The 24,534-nt window shown below is 44.3% G+C and overlaps 1 protein-coding gene across 4 annotated transcripts in view; it reads left to right on the top strand.

Annotated features, from left to right (window-relative positions):
• The window catches only part of LOC310770978 (uncharacterized protein), a 43,273-nt gene that overhangs the window by 3,760 nt on the left and 14,979 nt on the right, over positions 1-24,534 (top strand). The window contains exons 1-14 of one of the 4 annotated variants that reach the window (XM_083663665.1): positions 1,467-1,555; positions 2,994-3,159; positions 3,328-3,371; positions 4,403-4,692; positions 6,180-6,286; positions 9,206-9,308; positions 10,402-10,478; positions 10,649-10,755; positions 11,262-11,338; positions 11,546-11,693; positions 14,560-14,777; positions 16,433-16,635; positions 22,704-22,944; positions 23,102-23,145. In XM_083663665.1, coding sequence (XP_083519791.1) covers positions 11,653-11,693; positions 14,560-14,777; positions 16,433-16,635; positions 22,704-22,944; positions 23,102-23,145 — 747 coding nt within the window. In that variant the 5' untranslated portion in view covers positions 1,467-1,555; positions 2,994-3,159; positions 3,328-3,371; ... (5 more) ...; positions 11,262-11,338; positions 11,546-11,652. Of the gene's footprint in view, positions 1-1,466; positions 1,556-2,993; positions 3,160-3,327; positions 3,372-4,402; positions 4,693-5,833; positions 6,004-6,179; positions 6,287-9,205; positions 9,309-10,401; positions 10,479-10,648; positions 10,756-11,261; positions 11,339-11,545; positions 11,694-14,559; positions 14,778-16,432; positions 16,636-22,703; positions 22,945-23,101; positions 23,146-24,534 lie in introns of those variants that run through there. The other 3 variants (XM_083663666.1, XM_083663664.1, XM_083663667.1) reach the window with 3 other exon arrangements.

Below are 24,534 nucleotides of genomic sequence, written 5' to 3'. Positions count from 1 at the left end.
TTTAATTGGCCAAATCTTTGCCTATGCTGTATATTCAAGAAAAATATCGGTATCGGAATAATATCGGTATCGGCAGATATCCAAATTCAGGTATCGGAATCGGATCGGAAGTGAAAAATGTGGATCGGTGCATCCCTATTCCTAAGCATAAGAATTGCTCTTAAATTAAAAACAGGAACAACATTCCCAAGTCTAACATTTTAAGAGGTGGAGAGTAGTAGGTGGTTGGTATACATTTGATCTTTGGTGGTCAGCTTTTTAAACTATCACAGTTCTTGTTAATCCAAACAAGTCTTTATTGGTTAGAATTAGAAATGTTGTATTCAAACCCACAATCTGCAAATGGATGGTAATGATAGTAAAACATAGATGGGTGTTACATTACATTTAAATTATGTTTCAGCTTATTATTGCCTTCAAGGCCAAAATAAACCACTGCTTTATGGTTATATTTCTAGCTACATAGCTACAATGAAAAATAAATCACTTATTCCTGTAACAGCCCCCTCACACTCTACTGCAACAGAAACCCAGGGGCATACGTGAGTCGAGTCTTTGAAAACGATGATAAATGTCACAACTTGTACTGACTTCATGCCTGGCTGCACGTGACCGCTCGTGTCAAAAATAGGCCAGACGCAGAAACGCTCGCTGCAGGGCAGGAGCCGCCCGCCCCGTGCCACGCCACAGCCGGTGTGGTCCCACCCCGTGCCACGCCACGGCCGGTGTGGTCCCACCCCGTGCCACGCCACGGCCGGTGTGGTCCCACCCCGTGCCACGCCACGGCCGGTGTGGTCCCACCCCGTGCCACGCCACGGCCGGTGTGGTCCGTCTACTCCGTTAACAAGGACGCCGAAATTAAACTATCCACATGCTTCCATTTCCAGTGTGTTTGCACCGTTAGAAGGTAGTGTGTCTTTGTGGGGGGGAAATGTTCCTTTCCAAATAGAACCTTTTCTAAATAGAACTCATCTATTGACAGAAAACTTTTCTTTCTGTCTAGATAACATATTATGTAGGCAGCTGTGGCTCAGGAGGTAGAGCGGGTCGTCCACTAATCAGAAGGTTGGTGGTTCCATCCCCGGCTCCTCCAGTCCACACGTCGAAGTGTCCTTGTGCAAGGCACTGAACCCCAAATTGCTCCCGATGGCTGTGCCAGCACCCTGCATGGTAGCTTGCCGCCACTGGTGTATGAATGTGTGTGTGAATGGTAGGGCTGGCACGGATCAGAAAACCCACGGATCGGATCGCGTGACGGATTTTGAGCCACGGATCACGGATTTTTCGGATCAGCAAAAAAATATATATATCAGATTTTTTCTCTCAAAATTAGATTTTCGATTAGATTTTTTTAATACTATTATAATTCTCTAACCATTTGTTGCCCTGCACAGCTCAAAAAATATTTTTTTCTCATAAGTGACACAATGTATGCTTTTACTCTGAAGGCAGAACGACCCAACTTCCTGTTTTAGGTGGCACTGCTATGCCTAACTTCGTGGCTGTTGCTTGCACCAGTCACATGACACGGGTACAGACCTACAGACCAGACCAGGTCAGTCTGGAAATATAACGTTGATGCTACGTTAAGCTACTCAGTGGCCCCACGTGTTGTTTTGTTGTTATGTGTCCTAAGGCAACATTTCACCGTCCGGTGATAATGTGTTTGTGAAACGTGTGCGCGCGTGTGTGTGTGTGTGTGTGTGTGTGTGTGTTGTGGCTCTCGTTATCTTGTGCAGCGCGCAACACGCTGATCGCATTCCTGTGCTTTTTCAGAGGTGTTGAAATAAGTTTGTGTGACTCTGTCTTTAGTAGCCACTAGCCACAGCCTTCAGACATACTTTACAGCAGCGACAAGGGATGAGGAAGCTCAATTGTGCTTGCCATGATTATGCCTGTCTGTGTCTGGCTGCGCTGGGCGTTCTCATACACTAACATTAAACGTTAAATGAAACGAAGGGGGGGGGGGGGGGGGGGGTCCGCGGACTATTGATGTTCCGAACCGCGTTCCGAACCGTGGGGGCTGATCCGTACGGGTCACGGATTATCCGTGATCCGTGCCAGCCCTAGTGAATGGGTGAATGTAGGCATGCGTTGAGTAGGGTTGAATTAGTTTGGAGTCTGCTATACTGTAGGTTGGAGGCTTTAGCTGATGTGGCCTCCAGAAGCATCCTACGTGAGGGGATCCAGGACCGTCCTCACGTGATCAAAGACGTCCCATAAACACGAGACCGGACAGACGTGACAAAGCAAAGCAAAATGAGACAGACACTAATATTAACTGTCCACAGGTGATGTGGTTGTGCGTACCAGACTGACCTCTCGAGGGCCGAGGCAGACGCCATTTTAAGTACGCCTATGGCAGCCCCGTATGGACAAAAAGGCACCATACGGACAAAGAGGTGATATAGAGGTATAAAGGGTGCCTCTATATCCTTCTAAATGAGCAGAGCAGATCAAAAGATGAACAGCCACAACAAATAGACATAAATATTGATCATATCTACATGCGAAAGGGGGATGACTGTAACACTACGAAACTGTGATATATGAACAATATTAAAGCCCCATTCAGTAAGTTTCCAACTGCGCCCTCTGCGTGCATTAGTATCGATAACGATATCGCTGTTCAAAGTCAACAAAACACAGCGCCAGAAAGCTCTATGTACATGTTGTGACATCGGGTGAAACATCATTTTCGTAGCAAATCCGAATCGAGTTACTTCCTCGTTTTCATGAGCACAGCGCTTCCGCTGTACAGCGCATGCTTCTCTTTTTTCTTTTTTCTTGCTACGGGACGTGACAGACAAACTGCTTAGTCCCAGTGCTGGCCAATGGAGGGCGGTGTGGGATAAATAAAGACGAGGGTCTCCCTATTAAAAGTCAATCTACCATGTCCTGTGAATAAAAAGCTGTTATATTTCAGTAAAAAATGTCAAAAATCTTACTGATTGGGGCTTTAACCAATTTTCTGGGATATTATCTCTCCTCAGAGTCACCTGTTTGAGAGCATCCAGGAGGGCCAAGTATGAGTTTCCAGACAAGGACTGGGCTCACATCTCAGAGGGAGCCAAAGACCTCATATCCAAGCTGCTGGTCCGGGATGCCACTCTGCGTCTCAGTGCTGCTCAGGTCCTCCAGCACCCCTGGGTGCAGGGGGTAGGTGTCTTCTAAACTTGTATTTACACATGACTACTGGTACTCTAATTCATCCAGTGGCATTTATTAGTAATACAATTAGGAGTTTATTTCACAGTCTTTATTTTGTGGTTATTTAAAAGTTAAAGTGTACATGAAGAACCCATGCTGGTGTTTTCATTTCCCCAGAATGCTCCAGAGAGAGATCTTCCAACTCCTCATTTTCTCCAAAGGTAAAAGCAGATAGCTTTGAAAACTGTCAAATTCATCTCTAAAGCCCTTTAAACAATTGTCAGTGCTTGTGCAAAGTGCTTTACAGAGCAACAAAGGACATTGATAAATACATTTTAATTAATTAAATTAAATTAATTAATACATAATACATAAATAATTGTATTACTTTCTGAAGACTGGACAATGTGTGGTGCGTTTATACTATTACATTATACTTTTATACCTCTCAAACCTTTTCTGTTGCTCTGCACAGCCCAGCTTTATTTTCCAACTTTTCTCAAAAGTTTCACAATCTAGGCCGTCCGGGTAGTGTAGCGGTAGATTCCCTGCCTACCAACATGAGGGTCGCAGGTTCGCGCCCCCGGGTTACCGTCGGGTGTCGGGCAATGGGTCTGCGGGTGGGAAGCCAGATTAAGGGTATGTGTCCTGAAGCGGCTGGCATGTCTTGGAGGAAGCATGGAGCTAGTCTACGGCTCTCCCCAGATTGGCAGAGGGTGGAGCAGTGACCCTGGGCAGCAGGGGGAAATTGGCCAAGTACAAATGGAGGGGAAATCTGAAAAAAAGTTTCACAATCTAAGCTTTTACTCTGAAGGCAAAATCGCTCTACTTCCTGTCTCACCCTGGTTAACTCCTACAGTAGGTAACTTGACGCAGCAAAATCGCACCACTTCCTGTCTAGTCCTGAGCAGGAAAGCTAACTTTTACTTGGCCCCACATGTTCTTTTGGGCATGAAGTGTCCTAAATGAGAGCATTCAACCGCGTGTGTGTGTGTGTGTGTGTGTGTGTGTGTGTGTGTGTGTGTGTGTGTGTGTGTGTGTGTGTGTGTGTGTGTGTGTGTGTGTGTGTGTGTGTGTGTGTGTGTGTGTGTGTGTGTGTGTGTGTGAGAGAGAGTTCTCCCGTTCTGGAGTCCCCAAAACTGTTTGTCTTCATACTCCAAACGGACAGTAGGCGTTTTCGGACCAGAAGAGTTAGTTAAAGACAGGCATCCATGATCTTACAGATGCTCTTCTCCCTTCTCTCTCCTGACAGGAACAGCAGCACCAAAGACTTGACCCAGTTCGCTGCGCACGCTATCGCCTTCAACCGGCAGCTGTCCCAGCACGAGGAGCAGCAGGAGGAGGTGGAAGCCCTGGTCTGCTCCATGAGGCTCCAGCACGACGAGAAGCAGGAGGAGGTGGGAGCCCTGGTCTGCTCCATGAGGCTCTCTCCTCCCTCCAACTCCAGGCTGGACCGCAGTAGGGCCATGTCCAGCGCCCTGCGAGGAGGAGCCATGGAGGAACTCACCCCCTGACTGACTCAACCCCCCACTTAAGGCTTGGGTGAACGTCCTCCCGTCTTTGTCGTCCCACTGACAAGTCGCTCTATTGTTCATTCTTAAAGGAGAATTCCTGTTTTTTACACCCCAGACCTTATTTCCAGCTTAAAATATGTTTTACTCGCCCAAATAACTTTGGTTTCATTCTGATCTCCCTAGAAGATATTCAGATCCAAGTAGAGTCCTGGAACTGGCCAAAACAGGCGTAAATGGGGCATATGTCGTTCACACTGTAAATAACATATTTTCTGTCACCTCGCAGTTGGTTGTTATATAATTATGGGAACATGAATTAGCTATGTAATGAACCTCAGATGTGCTTATGTTCTTCTTCTGTGGTTTTCTCTTCTTATTCTGTTACCAAACAGAAGCGCTTCTCGCTTCTTCTCATGAAGCACACCCGGGGCAGGTCAGAGTTCACTCCGTCTGTTGTGTTTTGTAGCGTAGCAGCCTATCTTAGCATAGAGATATGATCTGATTTCAAGATTATGGACGATTCAATTAAATTGCTGCTTGTATGGAATAAGGCCATATATCGATTACAAACAGCAGCGGGAGATAAAGCGGGAGATGTTATCTATGTGACGGACACTCGGACAGCAAACAGAGCAGGCTGTCGGCAGCACGGGAGGTTCGTTACATAGCTACTTCATGTTCTCATAATGATAAGTCACCCCTTGGCCCTTAACCCTCCGTTTTGCATGTTCACGTGGAGGGTGTCCCGATTGTTTTTTGCATCAGATTATTTATATACTATAAGAAAGAGAGTTGGAGAAAGAAAAAAAGGTGCAAAATCTTAATGGGTGCGTTTTTATTATTAATTTAAATATCCAGCATTATATAAGAATTTAAATCTCCTACCACTGCCAATACCAACATTCAGCTAGGGAAAGCAAAATACAAATAAAGCAAGACACTATCTGTCTGCTGCACTTGCCCCCAAATCACTAAATATCCCCCCCCTGCCTGGAAGTAAAATTTCAACAGAGATGATGCTAGACTGGGTTTTTGACGATAACACACCCAAACAGCTGGATAATGTTTACTACCCTCGTCTTTTCACCCATGTTCACATAGTCCTACCTGGTGAGGTGGGTCGGGGCATTATTGACAGATGATGAAGTCGTGTGAACTAGCTTGTTCCCCTCCCCCCCGAACAGGCGCCCCAACTGACCAGAGGAGGTGCTAGTGCAGCGACCAGGACTCATACGCCGCTGGCTTCCCACCGATAGACACGGGCAATTGTGTCTGTAGGAACGTCTTGAGCACGCCGAAAATACCGCTGCCCGGGAATTGAACCCGGGTCTCCGTGGTGGTAGGCGAGTGCTTATTATACCTCTACACTACCCAGACCCACCCTGTCAATGAAATGTTTAACTTTAACAAATCACCAGCTTACTGGGGACCCCCTGATGGTCCCCAGACCCCATGTTGAGTCGACAACCACTCGTTAGGTTCTATCTTACTAATTGCATTATTATGCTTCTCAAGGTGGATATGGTGAATCCCATGAAGAATAAGAAGTGCAACCACCACTATGATGAAGCAGCCATCCTGGCCCTCATCAAAGCAAGACACACCCAGAAGAAGAAATGCGGGTAAAACACACTCCCTCTGCAGACCGCTAGAAAGTCCACTCAGCTTTTTCCACCACTAAACAACTGGGCGGGCCGGTGTGGGACCAGAACTTAACCTTAACTCACATTTTCTTCATTATAGCGCTTTGATGTTTCAGACAAATGAAGTTTGGCTGCCTCCTAGAGGAAAACAGATGAAATTGTGCCACCTGGCCAGTTGTTGTGAAGGAAACGTGCTTATTGTCTTGGCCTTGGTTAAGCTGTGTTCACACCGAGATATTTATTTTTCTCTCTGTCGCTCGATTCAACCCTTTGGAATCGCTCTGTCGCTCTGTTTAAATCGCTCGTCAACAGGCACAATAATTGACGGACATGTGGGGGCTATAACGTTACGCAATGTCATGATGTTTGTCCACTACGAGGCCGAGCCACCGTAGTTGTTTACAAGCTAAGCCTATCAGCGTGCTCCTAATGCGAGCTCTATACCGGTAGTACAGACTTCACTTCATGTCAGCTGTCAGCCTGTCAATCAGCTGTCAATGCAGTTTGTTGCCACACAATAAACCAGCGGTTTGTTCCAAGCCAGTGTGATCCTTGACTCACTCTCACACGGCAGCCAATCAGCGTTGAACAGCGAGCGACTGATGCCAGCGTAATTTCGCTCGAGTTGGGATATTTCATCTCGGGCGTATTTTCGCCCTATCGTTCTGTCTCTGTCGCTCGGACGCCCAGCGATTTTTCTCCCGGGCGAATATACGCTCAATCGCTCGTTTGCATTGACTTTGTATGTAAACTCGATGCCAGCGAAAAAATTTAATAGGTCGGTGTGAACGCAGCTTTAGCAGTTTGTTTTCAAAGACACAAACTCTGGACGTTTTAATTTTGGGTAAAGCCAGAGGGTTTTTATATGGCTTACGCCAGCTCTGGGAGTATGAAGTGCTTTGAATGTGAGACGTTAAACGGTCTGGTTAAACGCAGGTAGACGCGTCTACTTACTTATTCTTCAGACGGATTTGCGTCTACTCACTTCTAAATCTCCTTTGATGCAAATCCATTCAAGTTTTTTTTCTCTTTTGGGACTAAAGTCTCTGCCGGGCAGCCGGGCAGATTGAGATTCCACCAGGAAACGTTGCATTACGACGGCGAGATGAGGCGGACGTAGCCTGTCTAGTGAATACTTGTGTCCACCAGAGGCGTCCCCGAAGCGGCTCTCCGCTCTGCTCCACAAATCAGCCTGTGTATTTTAGCTTCTCTCAAGAGTCACGTCAAGCAGCACAGAGCAGATCAAGCTGGAATTCACGAGAATAATAAAATAAAACATCCTGTCGATTTCCCCCCCATTGGGGGGTGCCAATTTAGCCTGCTTTCTATAATAATGCATCCCTCAATTACTTGAATGCTTCCATTATTTTGGCAGCTACTTGGGTTCAAATTAACTTAGTGAGTTGGTTTGAAATTTGTGTATCAATGAACTAAATTCAGTAATGTTCAGGTTATGGTAGTCTAATTGTTCTCATTGTTACATTGTAGCCTTTAACTCAATCAAAATGTTGTTTTTGTAGACACCAATAATGACTGCCCAGCAAATGTAGTTGAAACTAGTAAGTATAGTTAAAGCAGGACTAAACCCCCAAACACCTTTTTCAGCTTTTAACCAATATATATGGCTTTTGGGGTGGTATGTGAAGGATTCTGGTCAAAATCTCCACATCTGTGACCAATCTGTTAAAATTGTACAAACCCCTATCATTTCAGCAGCATAAGTTCCCTCTATGGGTTCAAACCTGCTTTTTTTTGTGCCCTCAAATGAATGGGCGATTTGGTACATCGTGACGTCACGGTGGTATTTGCGCGTGCCCCACTCATGTGAAAATGTGTTTTTTCCCCCCATGTGATTATTACTGTAGTTAATGCGGCGCGAGCCCTTTAAGAGCAATGTGGCACGTTGGACAACAGCGGGATGGTGTACACAGCATTAATTATAGCCTTCTTCACCGCCTCGGCCGGCATCTTCTTTGAAAAGTTGAAACAAATCTCGGAACGCCTCCTCTCGAGACCTCGACTCTGATTGGCTAAACGGACAGTGACTATCCGACCATCCGATACGTCTATCCAGAAAAAGTTCATCCCTCTTCAACTTTCTGTCCATCAAAACGTATGCAAATCTTCTGGATACGTACGCTTCTGAGTACTCCACGGACAGTCGGACAGCTGTCATTGAAAATGAATGGAAGTGAACAGAGAAATGAACGCACACGGACAGACACCACGGATCAGTGTGGCCAAGGCCTAATGTAACGCTACGCTGTGTCCGTTGCATTGTTTTTGAGATGACCTGGAACATAGTTGTTAGTTGTGAGCTAATAACGTTAGTTGTGTGGCAATAAAACGACACTGAATTACCAGTTTGATATAACGGTCAACCGAGTCACACTCTTTCCATGAAGCCCACCAGCTTTAATAATATCTGTTGGCTAGTTGTTGATATTTAAAGTCCCTGGAAACCAGAAATATTTCTTTATTATTTAGCATTTTGAGTTCATCACATCACAGGACCCTATGTTAATAAGCCACCAGCCAAATTTGAACGATGATGAACGTCGCAAAGTATATAAATTTAGGTTTGACAGTCATGGCAAAAGTCATGAGAATCAATTAGTTTTTAGAGTGTATTTTCTCCCGCGGACTGTGTGGGCGTGTCAGGCTGTCTTGAGAAATCTGATGTAGTTACCGTAGTTCATTTGTTGACTGAATGTTTCTCAGAATGCGATTATCATGCTGCTGACTAACCCTGGTTTTAGTGCTGTGACTCACATATATGTGGACATGTTCCTATAAGTGCCTTTTATAGTTTCACTGTGCTTATGTGTTGATCTATATCTGATGGAGAAAAGTTGATTTTCACATTAATTATAATTAAATATTTTTTTACATTGCCAGGTTGCAAACCAACAAGTGAACTCCTACAACTCATCAGTTCAACTGGAAAATGGCAGCCATGCTAATTAACGTGGCCATGGGCCTGAAGTCACTTCACAGCTGGGTAAGTGGGTCACTCACATCACTAACCTGTTATTTTACGAGCTATTATTATATGACTCTCTTTCAAGAGTCATATAAAAAAGGTATCGAACACTCTAAAATTCAATCTCTGCAATTTTAGGCAGATTAGAGCATCTCTGACTGACAGTGCGGCTCTAACCTTTCTCCATTCAATGATTTTTGCACATATAGACTACTGCCTCACTGGTCCTTCACAGGAGTAACCACCTTGAAGCCCGTCGAGTCTCTATATAAAAAGGCCCTGCAAATTTTAGATAAGAAACCTATCTTACCATCATTGCAATATACTTCTAAAGTACAAGCTCCTCAGCTTTGACAATTATAATTTTTTTTAAATTGCCTGTATGATTTATAAAATCCTTCATGGGCTAGCACCACCTCCTTTAGAATGCTTTATCAAACGGAGAGCTACCCAGAACACCACGCGAAGCTCGTCGAGAGGTGACTGTGAACTACCTCTGAGACGGTCCTCTGTCGGACAAAATGTTTTGTCCTACAGGGGTAGCAAACTGTGGAATAGCCTACCAATGTCAGTCAGAGAGAGTAGCAGTTTTCACACCTTTAAGGGGCTGTTAAAGTCATGGCTCAGATCAAATCAAAACTGCGACCATATCTAAACCCTTTTGTTTCATGTGTTGTTTTTGTATATATATATCCTTGTAAGTCCTATGTCTACCTTGGTCAATGTCCCTAATGTTTCCTGTTTTTGTTTTATTTGTATTACATACCGGAATTGAAGGTCTGTATGTGCCCACTTGAATTGCAAAGTTAAATGCCTCCTTCATGTATATGTATGTCTCCTCTCCTTTTTACCCTATGTGTATGTATGTGTCACCTACATTGCACCCCTGTCAGTTGCCCTATGTATGCACTAATTTTTCTATTTCTTCTTTTTAAACTTTTTTGTACCTCACCTGTCGAGGGACTACGGATGGAAATTAGCTAAGGCTATAATCCGGCACATTTACATGCAAATGTTCATTAATGTTGCACTGTCCCTGAAATAAATAAATAAAAAATTACCTACCTGTCTTTAGACTAAATGTCATGACTTTGTTTCAATCTTTTTACAGTTAACAAACAAGCCAGAGCTCCCAGCCCACCGCCCAGCGACATGGTTCTGTGAAACAGTGCCTTCTCCTTCAACCAGGTATAATTCTGGACTTGATCTGAAAGCTTGTGTGATTTATCAAATGTCTTCAAAGGGCGTAATGTAGGGCTAGCATTTGAATCCAGAGGTAAATTAGTATTTGGGACAGCCCTACAGTTGGAACAATATTTGGCATTAAAATGTAATACTTTAATTTGCCTTCATTCCAGTGGCAGCTGGTCTCCTCTCCATGACCTTCTGCTCATGACCGATGCCTGCAGCAACTGGCGGATGGAGCAGGATGTGGCCGTGCTGACCAAGCAGCTGGAACAGCAAGGTAGAGCATGAAGAAGCACACATGAATTTGAATGAGTTTTCATAAACTGTTAAACTCCACCTACCTCCCCCCCATAGAGACACTGCGGAGCGTGCCATCATTCAGAAACCACGCCCAAAACGGGGGAAAACACAATCTCCCCTCCAATCCTGGCATTCCTCCTATGTCGCGTGCATGGTCGGGTGTTGCACAAAAATATCGTATATGCGGAAGATGAACACTCCAACTTACTTCATTGACAGCAACATCCACATTTTTCTTCTTGCCAATTCTCAATGGCTTCCTTGTTTTCCTTGGGAGTACAAAAAAATGTTAACTGGCGATTTTTTTTTACATTTGTTGTCTGCGCAGCCCACCACACAACAGCTTTTAGCTATGTTTAATTCAAGGAAAATGACACTGGTGTGTGGAAATGAACTGTGCTTTTCCCCCGTGATGGGCGTGGCCTATTTCATACTGTACATTTACTGTTTCTCATCTCACTCTGTAACCATCTATCTATACAGACTGAGAACATCCAGTTGAAACGCAGTCTGGAGAAGCTGAAAGGACAGCGTGAGGAACAGGAGCTAGAGATCAACAGGTAAGCACCTAAGGACTCAAAACACTTGAAGGGAATGTGAGTCTCTCTTCTTTTTTCATTTCTTTTCATGAGTGCTGGTTGTACGACAAGAGACCATTTCTCATTTGTGACTCAGAAAAAACGACAGGACTTCTGATGAAGCTGTTTTTATTCATTCATGTATAAATTGCCTGACCCACAGTTTCACTGCTCGCCTGTCTCTTTTAGGTTGACAACACGCCTGAAGGAGGAGAGAATCCACTACTTTGACCTCTGCAGTGAGCAGGGGGCGAAGGAGTGGATGCTGACCCAAGAGCTCATCTCCAAAATCAAGGATGAGAAACATCAGCGGGAGATCCAGGACTTGTAGAACCAGGTGGGGAAGCACTGTATGCTATTGTGTGCTGGGGCAGCAGGCTGAAGGCAGCGGACGCCAACAGACTCAACAAACTGATCCGTAAGGCCAGGGACATTGTGGGGCTGGATCTGGGCTCTCTGACTGCGGTGTCAGAGAAGAGAACGTTGTCCAGGCTACGCTCCATCATGAGCAACGACTCACACCCACTCCACGGCGTGCTAGTCAAACACAGGAGTACGTTCAGTGAGAGACTGATTCCACCTAGATGCAATACGGAGAGGCACAGGAAATCATTCCTGCCTGTGGCCATTGGTCTATTTAATGCCTCTCTTAAAAGAGCACCTCGGAGACGCTCAGTCAAGGACAGTCTGTTGAAAGGCCAGGAGCCCCTGAGCCCCTGATATAAGAGTCATGAAACAGCTTCCCAGTGTCAATTCCTTTTCTCACCCCTCCCTCATGCCCTTATAGCCAATCCAAGATTCAAGATTCAAGATTTGTATTGTCACTCCAGTCCGTAGTACAAGTATCACGTGTGAAATTCTTGTGCTGTAGACTCCGTTACAACATAGTGCAAAATAGCAGGGCATATGAGTGCAAAAACAACAAGAGACACAACAAGCAATAAAACAAGCCAAAAAACAGTGACATATTCACTGCACATAGGTGCAAACAGTATAGACATAATTTAAACATAATTATAATAATGTTTAATAATTAAACATTCTGTTTGCACAGGTGCAAATAGCATAGACCTAATTAGAATTAAACATACGTAATGGTAGCAGCTGCAGTACAGCTACTACATGATTGTTGGGAGTTTATTTGTGTATGTTAAGGAGTCTCGTGGCCTGCGGGAAGAAACTGTCCCTCAAGCGATTTGTGCGTGCTTTTGGGACAGTGTATCTCCTCCCTGAGGGTAACAGGGAGAACATGTGGTTCACATGTGGGGGTGGTTTGTGTCCTTGATGGTCTTCAGGGACCTCCTGAGGCAATCCAATATTGCTGTAGAGGTGGAATGATGAGCAGCTGTAGTGCCTTATGCAACTTGGATGACATTAGTTTTTCGGCCTCTGCATCTTTGACATGATAGTAGAAGTGGTTACCAGACTGGGGTGGGGACATCTCTCTCTGGCTGTCGTGTGTGTTTTCCTGATCAGAATGTATCTTTGACATGATAGTAGAAGTGGTTACCAGACTGGGATGGGGACATCTCTCTCTGGCTGTCGTGTGTGTTTTCCTGATCAGAATGTATCTTTGACATGATGGAGAAGTGGTTACCAGACTGGGATGGGGACGTCTCTCTCTGGCTGTCGTGTGTGTTTTCCTGATCAGAATGTATCTTTGACATGATGGAGAAGTGGTTACCAGACTGGGATGGGGACATCTCTCTCTGGCTGTCGTGTGTGTTTTCCTGATCAGAATGCATCTTTGACATGATAGTAGAAGTGGTTACCAGACTGGGATGGGGACGTCTCTCTCTGGCTGTCGTGTGTGTTTTCCTGATCAGAATGCATCTTTGACATGATAGTAGAAGTGGTTACCAGACTGGGATGGGGACGTCTCTCTCTGGCTGTCGTGTGTGTTTTCTGATCAGAATGCATCTTTGACATGATGGAGAAGTGGTTACCAGACTGGGATGGGGACGTCTCTCTCTGGCTGTCGTGTGTGTTTTCTGATCAGAATGCATCTTTGACATGATGGAGAAGTGGTTACCAGACTGGGATGGGGACGTCTCTCTCTGGCTGTCGTGTGTGTTTTCTGATCAGAATGCATCTTTGACATGATAGTAGAAGTGGTTACCAGACTGGGATGGGGACGTCTCTCTCTGGCTGTCGTGTGTGTTTTCTGATCAGAATGCATCTTTGACATGATAGTAGAAGTGGTTACCAGACTGGGATGGGGACGTCTCTCTCTGGCTGTCGTGTGTGTTTTCTGATCAGAATGCATCTTTGACATGATGGAGAAGTGGTTACCAGACTGGGATGGGGACGTCTCTCTCTGGCTGTCGTGTGTGTTTTCCTGATCAGAATGCATCTTTGACATGATAGTAGAAGTGGTTACCAGACTGGGATGGGGACGTCTCTCTCTGGCTGTCGTGTGTGTTTTCTGATCAGAATGGAACTTAGGCTGGAAATTGGAGCAATTTGTTATGCAGTAACCTCTGACATCACTGTTCCCCTTTGTTGCTGGAGAAGAGTTGAAAATGCTATTTTGTTCAGATTGCCTGTTCCAGTGTGTTCCAGGCCAACGGCGCCCCCGCCAGGCCAGAAAAAAGATTGATTTTTTTTCCTGCTTTCCCCAAAATTTCAATAAACCTTTATGGCATATTATTACAATACAACAATGCTGGTGTTGACAGTGTTGACAGTAATAGAAGATGCCAAATCATTAAAAACAATAAGCATTTTGCTTTTAGGAGCATTGTGCCAGCGTGCAGCGCTGTTCCAAAACGTGTCAACGTGTGTCGTTGCCTGGGAAACGCACATCCCATAATACAACTGTTCGCATCGCATCCCATAATAGTATGATGATACTTGGGATGCCATTGCGTACATGGATGCGAACAGGTTAGCTAAAAGTTTAGTGTTGCCAGTGAGGGCCCCCATCGTTGCGGTCGGGGTACATTTCGAAATCCCTCCAGGCCTGAAATTTTTCTAGGGGAAACACTGCTGTTCCCATATTATTCTCAGAAGCAATAATCAGTGATTTGATAATGTTTGCTTTTATACTAAGACCATCAAAGCTAGATTCAGAAAGAAGAGCGAACATTTTCTGAGGAGTTAGGAAACTATTCAAATCTCATAAAACAATCAAATGTTCACTCACTTTATTATCCATTCAACTGATGCAAAAGGCATTAGCATCTTGTCCCTTGTCCTTACAGGTTGATAGCATGCGGGGCAGTGATGCGACCCTACGTGGAGGCCAAGATATCCCACAAGTCCCACACCACCATCAAGTACTTCCTGAAGATGTGGAGCAGCGTCAGCGAGACGCTCATCTTCAACTTCCTGGGCGTGGCCACGGTGGACGGACAGCACTCCTGGAACTGGACCTTCGTCACGGTCACTGTCATCCTGTGTCTGGTGGCACGGGTCATAGGTCAGCTCTACTGTAGTGCTTTCCAAACGTTCTGAACGTATATGTGATGGCAGGCGGGGGTGTGTTAAGATATACATTCAAACGGAAACATGATGTCATGGTGGACTGCCGTTGATAATCTATGCACAAGTCAAGTGAATAGCTTCTTATGAAACACGTTTGTCACAAAGTTCACTATAGAGCAAGTACTGTACATAATATGTTAAGCAATGAGCAGAGCATATATATATATATATATATATATATATATACATATATATACACCAGAGGGTTAGGGTAGCGGAGCGGTGATAATTACCGCTCCTCGCTCCCAGAGCGGTCCTTTCCACCCGCTCCAGCGCTCACGGCCGCTCCAGACCGCTCCCCGCTCGATACAGATTTCACCCGCTCGCACTCACCGCTCCACTCCGCTCAAAAGAATAAGAGAGATAAAAAGGCCAGGGTGTTTTAATTTGCATTTAAACGCGTTTCGGCATATGTGCCTTCATCAGAGCAGAGCATGCTCTGATGAAGGCACATATGCCGAAACGCGTTGACCCTCAATAAAAAAAGAAAGTGGAAATCTGAAGTCTTGCATCTCAATTTTTGGCGTGCTGCTACCGTCACTCTTGTAGTGATTTTTTTGATGATATACTGTCTGTCTGTGACTTCATTGGTTGTTGCCAAGAGTCACAAGCTCATCACAAGATACTGCCACACACATCATGTGATGGGAGAGCTTGTGATGGAAAACCGTTTTTAAGTTGTAGCGGTCAGTGGGTTTGTGGTCACTTCAGTGCCTACGGAGCCATCTCACATAGAGTAGCTTATTAAAACACACAATCAGAGAGAAAAGTCATTTGACTTTTATTAGGGCTAATTCATAAAACTCTGCAGTGACAGAACAGCAGCACGCAAAATCTGCACCACGGTAATTTACCCCGATTCATAAAATTATGAATTATGATTGTGAATACCATGATGGATCCACATTAGTTATTAGTCAGCTGCAACACAGGTGATCACAGCCAATCACAACCAACATGTTAATTAAGCTTGACATATGCAACAGTCTGCCTCTGAGTCTGTATCTGTCAATGGGCAGCAGAGACATGTTAGAATGGCAGATGATGTTGGGCATGGTAAACCAAATGTTTATGATGTCACTGACTGAGATTATGAATTGGTCAGTGGTGATCATCACCTGATGAAGACCTATCAATGCTCTGTAAGATAAATATATAGGAGCATTGGTGGCAGCAGCCTTCTCTTTAGGCTACTTTATCTCTGCTACACTCCAGCACCTGCTAAAACGTTTATGTGACGTGTATGGTCATCTTCTCTTTTTCAAAATGATAATTTTCATTAGTTAACGTTCATTTTTACAATAGACCGTGACCAAAATGGGTGGAAGAATGGAGAAAACGGGTCATGCAAAATTTGCAAATCGCTTCCCAATATTTCGCATTTTGAAGCACCCTACCGTGACGGTATCTGCCCCTAACGTTACTCTAAACCTGCCAGTAAGTTTTATGATACAGCCCCATTCTATGGCCCTAAATGGTCAACTCTGGCAACTAAATAGGCAAAAAAAATAGCAAATATTACAGTATTTGACCCAAATCTGTTACACACACACACTCAAACCCAGTTTCTCATGACATTGTCCTTCCCAGGTGTGGTTGCTCTGGTCTACGTTATCAACAAGTTCCACATCGTCAAGCTGACCACCAAGGACCAGTTCATTATAGCCTACGGTGGCCTGCGAGGAGCCATCGCCTTCTCCCTGTGCTACCTGCTGGACAAGGACCATTTCCCCATGAGAGACATGTTCCTCACCGCCATCATCACCGTCATCTTCTTCACTGTCTTTGTCCAGGTACTGGGACACCATCTTGTCTGTTCTGTTCCCCACTCAACAGACTGTGTTGTCACATCGTTAGCCGTTAGCTGTTAGCCGCGTTAATATAAGAGCCCGACCCGTCACCCGTGACGTAAACACATACATGCAGGCAGGCTACATACACAGTCACTCGCAAAGGTTTATTACAGCTGAGAGGCTAAGTAAGGGACGCTAATGTTATCTCTCTGACTCGTTTGCTCCAATACACCCTTTTCACGGGGGCCATTTTGTGTCAAAAAGGCAGGGTAAAGACAGGGGCAAGCATAACACTAATGAGGGTTTCCAACTTCCATGATTCACCCGTTTACACAACTTCTTTGCGGGTTATCTGCCCCGGTGTACAACTGATTCAGCTCAGTCTGTCAGGAGGTGTGAGGTGATGCGCTTCATCAGATGGCCTCTAAGTTTACACCAACCGCAAAGATCATCTCATATCATACGAGGGAGTCCTGTTCAGTCTGTCTCGTGGTGTTGCCTAGTTGAAGGATTTGCCTAATAAGATTCAAGATTATTTCAAGATTTCAAGATTATTTTAATTTGTCCCGAGGGAAATTTGTCTTGGACATACAGGCTGCCACATAGGTACACAGTGCCATAACAAAAACAACAACAAAAAACAATAGTGCATAGCACACCAGTGCCGACATGTGCAAACACACAACCAAAGTGCAAACATCAATAATTTACAGTACAATCAACAATACATTACCTATGACCTGAGTTTAGGAGACTGACTGATATGGGGATGAAAGAGTATTTGTATCTGTTGAGGTGTCTTTTTTTGTTCTTGATTGGGACTCTGTAACGCCTGCCAGATGGAAGCAGTTCGTATTCTGAATACAAGACATGAGAGGGGTCAGCAATGATCTTCCTAGCTTGTCTTATGAGTGATTTTGATAGCGAGGATGATATGCCATTCACCTTGGTGACAAGAGGATACAATTATGAACCAGAGAGAATACAGAAGAGGAACTTTTGCAGAGAGTGAAGTGAACAGGCAGAGAGATGCGCCTCCTGTCTAAATGCCTGGGTGCCCTGGCTGCAGACCTTTTTCACCATTCCCAGGATAAATTGTGGAAAACGTCCCAGACCAGAGAGGCCAGGTGACTTGTTGTCTCTAAAGTAAGTCAGTGTTTTATCTCTCTTCTAAGCCTTCCTGTTTTGTAAACCGCGGCTCTGTGCTCTGTGCAGGCTTTTAGCGGAGGAATACGGTAGTTGTACGGTTGGGAGAAAAAGCAGTGCCGAATGAAACTGCTGTTTTGCGGAAAAGTAAAGCGCTGAAAATTGTCAAAATAGAGCGTGCATGTACACGGATATCGATTTGTTTAGGTGGGCGTTGTTTTAGGTGGCTAAATTACGTTTTTTTGTTTAGTTGTTGACCCCCAGGACTTAGAGAGAAAAAGCTGGTGATGCTGCTGCTCTGGGTGCCGGATCTCGTTCGACGCTGCGCCCCGCTTCAAGAACACTGTACCTAATTAAGTTAGTGTATCTGACTAGCTGATACTTGTTAAATACTTGATAAATGTTTTAACATTGCATGATATTCAGTATAATCTCAGATATCCGGCAAGAAAAAAAATATTAATTTCACTAAACTTCCTGAAATTCCAATTCACTTCCAATGTTTCATTGGAATTGATTGATTGATTGATTGAATTGACCCCAATGCTGTTGCAGACCACCATGCCACTGCATCGTGGCAATTACGGTCAGATGCAGCATTGGGATGCTGAAAATAGGTGTTAGATCTACTGTATGCAGTAGATGGCGCCATTTTGCAATGACGAATACCTCTGTTACATTTAGACTTCACTGTTTATACCAAGATATATTTGAAGCTGCTAGTGTAAGAAAGGAAACCCACAGTGACCTTGGCTTGTGTGATGAACACCAACATGAGGAAGGGATCAGTGGGATATTGCAGCAGACGTGTCTTTAGCATACATGTAACAAACACTGACCTTGCATGCAAGATCATGTGACACAGTTCCATTTCTATTTGGTCCTAGATAGTCCATGGGCCAAGGCAAAAATCGGTACCACCTGAGGTGACCGCACGATTTTGTTATTTTTGTCTTCCTACATGTCTGTAGTTTATATTTTGGTATGATAACCCTGCCCATTTGGTAGCTTAAGGATAGTTATCACTCTGTAAACAAACCTACCCCCATATAAATGACAAAACCCTGATTTCTGTGTATTAGTCCAGATGATATGTGAAAATGATGTTCCCTTTTTCGTAAAAGCATGAAACTTGGTACGCTTATAGTTTGGGGCCCTGTACAGTTTCAGAAATTGAGCCATCACAAAAATGCCTTGTGGCGGCCATTTTAATTCTGCCATAAGCATAGTTTGCATCATATCTCCTGAACCACACATGCTAACACTGAAAAGGAGATGTCTATCCCAACGTTTTCATGGTCAAGGATTACAATGATACCATAGAACATCATAAAGTGTTAAAGTGACTAATCAATTGTGAATTTGATGACGTTGTGAGAAGGAAATGACAGTATCTGATAACTGATGCTATCCTCTCCCGGTAGGGAGGGGAGGCTGGCCAGCGAGACTAACATAATTATGAAATTACCCTCAAAACACAATAATTGTCAATACTAAACCATGTTTGGTAGGCATGAATTTGCAATTAAAATAGCTATAATTCACCATTGTTAATCTCCGTCCTTACTCTAAAAATGGTAAACCCCATCTTGGATTTGGCCGTCTGGCAGAAAGTCGCAGGATGTTTGGGAGGGGCCTGGGGGCTATTTTAACAAAAGGCCCATAGAAGTAACCCTGACCCAAATTACTCATCAAAAAATGTTAGCCAGAGAGTGGTCATGGAATTGAGGTTATAGCATCAGTTATCAGAAACTGTGATTTCCTTCTCACGTCATTAAATTCACCATTGATTAGTTACTTTAACAGTTTATGATGTTCTATATGGTAGCCATCACCTTTTCTGTGTTATCATGTGTGATTCAGGAGATATGATGCAAACTACATAATTCACTTATGGCGGAATTAAAATGGCCACCACGAAGCATTTTTGTGATGGCTCAATTTCTGAAGATTTACGGGGCCCCAAACTATATGCGTACCAAGTTTCATGCTTTTATGAAAAAGTGAACATGATTTTCACATATCATCTGGACTAATACACAGAAATCAGGGTTTTGTCATTTTTATGGAGAAGGTTTTTTACAGAGTGATAACTATCAATAAGCTACCAGATTGGCAGGGTTATCATACCAAAATATAAACTAGAGACATGTAGGAAGACAAAAATACAAAAAGTGCGCGGTCCCCTTAGGTGGTACCGATTTCACCATTGGCCCATGGACTAATTGCATTGTATCTTTCTCAAAACACCACTGAATTCACCAAAACATCACTGAATTCACCATTAACTATTCATGTGAACAGTTTATGATGTTGTATAGAGTGTCATTGTAATCCCTGACCATGAAAACATAGGGGTAGACATCACATTTTCTGCGTTATCATGTGTGGTTCAGAGATATGATGAAATCAGGGTTTTGTCATTTTTTGGGGGTAGGTTTGTTTACAGAGTGATAACTATCCTAAAGGCCGTTTCACACCGGTGCGGATTTTCGTGCGAATATTCGGCACGGAGATTTGCAACAAAATGTTTTAATGAGTTGCAATTGAACCTTGCACACCGAGGCGGAACATTCGTGCGGGGGTTTATTTTTCCGCACGGACTTTGACTTCGGCGGATTTTCGGATGCGGCAAGATACGTTTGACCAATGAAATCCTTTATTTACAACTGACGTCACATTGTAGTATGGAGCTGCGCTGCTGTTTGGCATGGTGATGATTCAATTTGTGTTCATAGCCTACTGTAACGTTACAGGCTATCTGCCTTCCTAGCGTGAACGTCCCCCCCAGTTTCCTCGTTTGTTTACAAACACTGATCCCTCGTATATCGTGATTTTTTTTAAAGCAAAATACGGTAAACAAAATAAATTACATGAAAATGCTCACCTCAAACACACTGCCAGTCGATAGGTTTGCGGTAGTTTGTGTGTTTCCTCATTATGTGAGGGGCTATCATCCCCAACAGAGCTTCAAATTGCTCAACTCCCATTCTGAAATACTGCCTGAAGCGACTGTGATACAGGCGCAGCTCCTGGACCAGCTGATGAAACTCGCCATGTTCTGTGCGCCTCTCTAAAATTGGGTGAACCCAGAACCTTCTTTTCCTCTTTCTCGTTTGTTTTCTCAGCAAACTGAAGAGCAGGTCATCATCACTGCTACTACTACTGCTTGACTCCATCGTGGTCTCTGCTCACTGTTTTTCCGCAGACGGAAAATTAACGTGGGAATGCGAATAATTCGCACCCGCACCTGTGTGTATAGTTTGCACTGCGGAAAATCCGCACGAAATATCGCATCGCATTTCGCAACGCATTCCGCACCGCACCAGTGAGAAACGGCCTTTAAGCTACCAAATCGGAAGGGTAAAGGCCGTTTCACACCGGTGCGGATCTCCGTGCGAATAATCGGCACAGACATTCGCAATTTTCTTTTTTAATTAGTTGTAATTGAAGCTTGCACACCGCGGCCGAACATTCGTGCGGCATTTTATTTTTCCGGATAGACATTGACGTCCGCGGATTTCCGCCTGCGGAAAATAGGTTTGACCAATGAAATCCTTTGTTTACAGCTGACGTCATACCTCCACTACTCTTGCCGAACCTCATCAATTTGGTTTCTCAACATCCAATTTTATATGACAAACACCATGACGATCAACACCGAAATTAAGGACAATAGATCTTCAGATCGCCCAGCAGCTGGGATTCACTGAAGATGGTAATGTAGCTGAAACGAATTCCTACTTGCTAACCTTGTAAACCACTGTTGTAAATGGATGGAGCTAATGTTAGCCACTTGTATCCAAATGCTAACTAGCAGTTTAACATCAAAATTGGGGTCCACTGCTCCTGCCTCCATTTCACTGAAATGGACGGCAATTTCACTGCCTCCAGTTGCTTTTCATGGCTCGTCTCGCTGCTGTGTCTGTCTGTCTGTGTCTGACGTTAGCCGACTGGTAGCTAGCTTGCGCAAGTAGATGGTGCTGTCCTACTAGACGGGAGCCGGGGAGGGACATTAACTACTGGTTACACTGAACACTGTTTTTCCGCTGCGGAAAATTAATGTGGGACTGCGAATAATTCGCACCGGACCTGTGTGTATAGGTTGCAATGTGGAAAATTCGCACGGAATTTCGTACCACATTCCGCCTCTGCATTCGCACCGCATCTGTGTGAAACAGCCTTTATCATACCAAAATATAAACTAGAGACATGTAGGAAGACAAAAATAACAAAATCGTGCGGTCACCTCAGGTGGTACCGATATGTCAAAATTTCAGCCTTGGCCCATGGACTATTGTGGGCGTGAGATATTTCAACATTGTATTACAATGTTTACAATGATGACTGTTGTCTTTTTGGGTGTAATTCTCCACCCTGGACTTTGTGTCTGCTAGCTTGGCTTTCTTCTTCCTCTGTATGAGCAGTGAAAGTTACATTTTGCCTACATTGTCGATTAATCGGTTAACATAGATTGATCGATCAAATTCTTAATGTAGTAGGAGGAGTAGGGTTGAATTAGTTTGGAGTCTGCTACTATAGGTTGGAGGCTTTAGCTGATGTGGCCTCCAGAAGCATCCTGCGTGAGGCGATCCAGGACCGTCCTCACGTGATCAAAGGGGTCCCATAAACACGAGACAGGACAAAAGTGACAAAGCAAAGCAAAATGAGACAGACACTAATATCAACTGTCCACAGGTGATGTGGCTGTGCGTACCAGACTGACCTCTCGAGGGCCGAGGCAGATGCCATTTTAAGCCCCGTATGGACAAAAAGACACCATAAGATCAAAAGATGAACAGCCACAACAAAGACATAAATATTGATCATATCTACATGCGAAAGGGGGATGACTGTAACACTACGAAACTGTGATATATGAACAATATTAACTAATTTTCTGTGATATTATCTCTCCTCAGAGTCACCTGTTTGAGAGCATCCAGGAGGGCAAGTATGAGTTTCCAGACAAGGACTGGGCTCACATCTCAGAGGGAGCCAAGGACCTCATATCCAAGCTGCTGGTCTGGGATGCCACTCTGCGTCTCAGTGCTGCTCAGCTCCTCCAGCAGCCACTCTGCGTCTCAGTGCTGCTCAGCTCCTCCAGCACCCACTCTGCGTCTCAGTGCTGCTCAGGTCCTCCAGCACCCCTGGGTGCAGGGGGTAGGTGTCTTCTAAACTTCTATTGACACATGACTACTGGTACTCTAATTCATCCAGTGGCATTTATTAGTAATACACTTAGGAGTTTATTTCACAATCTTTATTTAGTGGTTATTTCAAAGTTAAAGTGTACATGCTGGTGTTTTCATTTCCCCAGAATGCTCCAGAGAGAGATCTTCCAACTCCTCATTTTCTCCAAAGGTAAAACCAGATAGCTTTGAAAACTATGTCAAATTCATCTCTAAAGCCCTTTAAACAATTGTCAGTGCTTGTGCAAAGTGCTTTACAGAGCAACAAAGGACATTGATAAATACATTTTAATTAATTAAATTAAATTAATACATAATAGATAAATAATTGTATTACTTTCTGAAGACTGGACAATGTGTGGTGCGTTTATATTATTACATTATACTTTTATACCTCTCAAACAATTTCTGTTGCTCTGCACAGCCCAGCTTTATTTTCCAACTTTTCTCAAAAGTTTCACAATCTAGGCCGTCCAGGTAGTGTAGCGGTAGATTCCCTGCCTACCAACACGAGGGTCGCAGGTTCGCGCCCCCGGATTAGTCGGGTGTCGGGCAATGGGTCTGCGGGTGGGAAGCCAGATTAAGGGTATGTGTCCTGAAGCGGCTGGCATGTCTTGGAGGAAGCATGGTGCTAGTCTACAGCTCTCCCCAGATTGGCAGAGGGTGGAGCAGTGACCCTGGGCAGCAGAGCAGGGGGAAATTGGCCAAGTACAAATGGAGGGGAAATCTGAAAAAAGTTTCACAATCTAAGCTTTTACTCTGAAGGCAAAATCGCTCTACTTCCTGTCTCACCCTGGTTAACTCATACAGTAGGTAACTTGACGCAGCAAAATCGCACCACTTCCTGTCTAGTCCTGAGCAGGAAAGCTAACTTTTACTTGGTCCCACATGTTCTTTTGGGCATGAAGTGTCCTAAATGAGAGCATTCAACCGTGTGTGTGTGTGTGTGTGTGTGTGTGTGTGTGTGTGTGTGGGTGTGTGTGGGTGTGTTTAGGTGTGTGCGTGCGTGTGTGTGTGTGTGTGTGTGTGTAGGTGTGTGCGCGCAGTCAGAGAGCCCAGATCCAGCCCCACAATGTCCCTGGCCTTACGGATCAGTTTGTTGAGTCTGTTGGCATCCGCTGTAGTGTTAATTTTGTCGGCTATTTTTTTATTTAGTCTTAGTCTTAGTCCCGTGTTAAATGTCCTTGTTAGTCTTTGTCATATTTAGTCAACCTCATCCTGTTTTTATTTAGTCAAGTTTTAGTCGACTAAAAGTTTGAGCATTTTAGTCTCAGCTTAGTCAAATAAAACCATAAGTATATTAGTCTAGTCTTAGTCAACAAAAACTGTTCACATTTTAGTCTAGTTTTAGTCAATGAAAACTGTTGAATCTGCTGATGCGCTTCACTAGTAATGGTATTTCGAAGCAGTGTTGGCAACTCTTTCCCAGGGAAATTAATGCTGACCCTGCCCACCCGGGCCAGTGTCGGCATATTTACAGTCCCTGCTCAGCCCGCAGCTGAGGGGAGAATGGAGGGAGGCTGGCTGTGCTGTGTGGAAAGCACTCAGACCTCTCTGGATA

This window comes from Poromitra crassiceps (genome assembly GCF_964638095.1).
Source record: "Poromitra crassiceps genome assembly, contig: HAP1_SCAFFOLD_284, whole genome shotgun sequence".
Lineage (NCBI taxonomy): Eukaryota > Metazoa > Chordata > Actinopteri > Beryciformes > Melamphaidae > Poromitra > Poromitra crassiceps.
The sequence above is the reverse complement of the archived record's forward strand: the minus strand, read 5'-3'. Positions and strand labels throughout refer to the sequence as shown.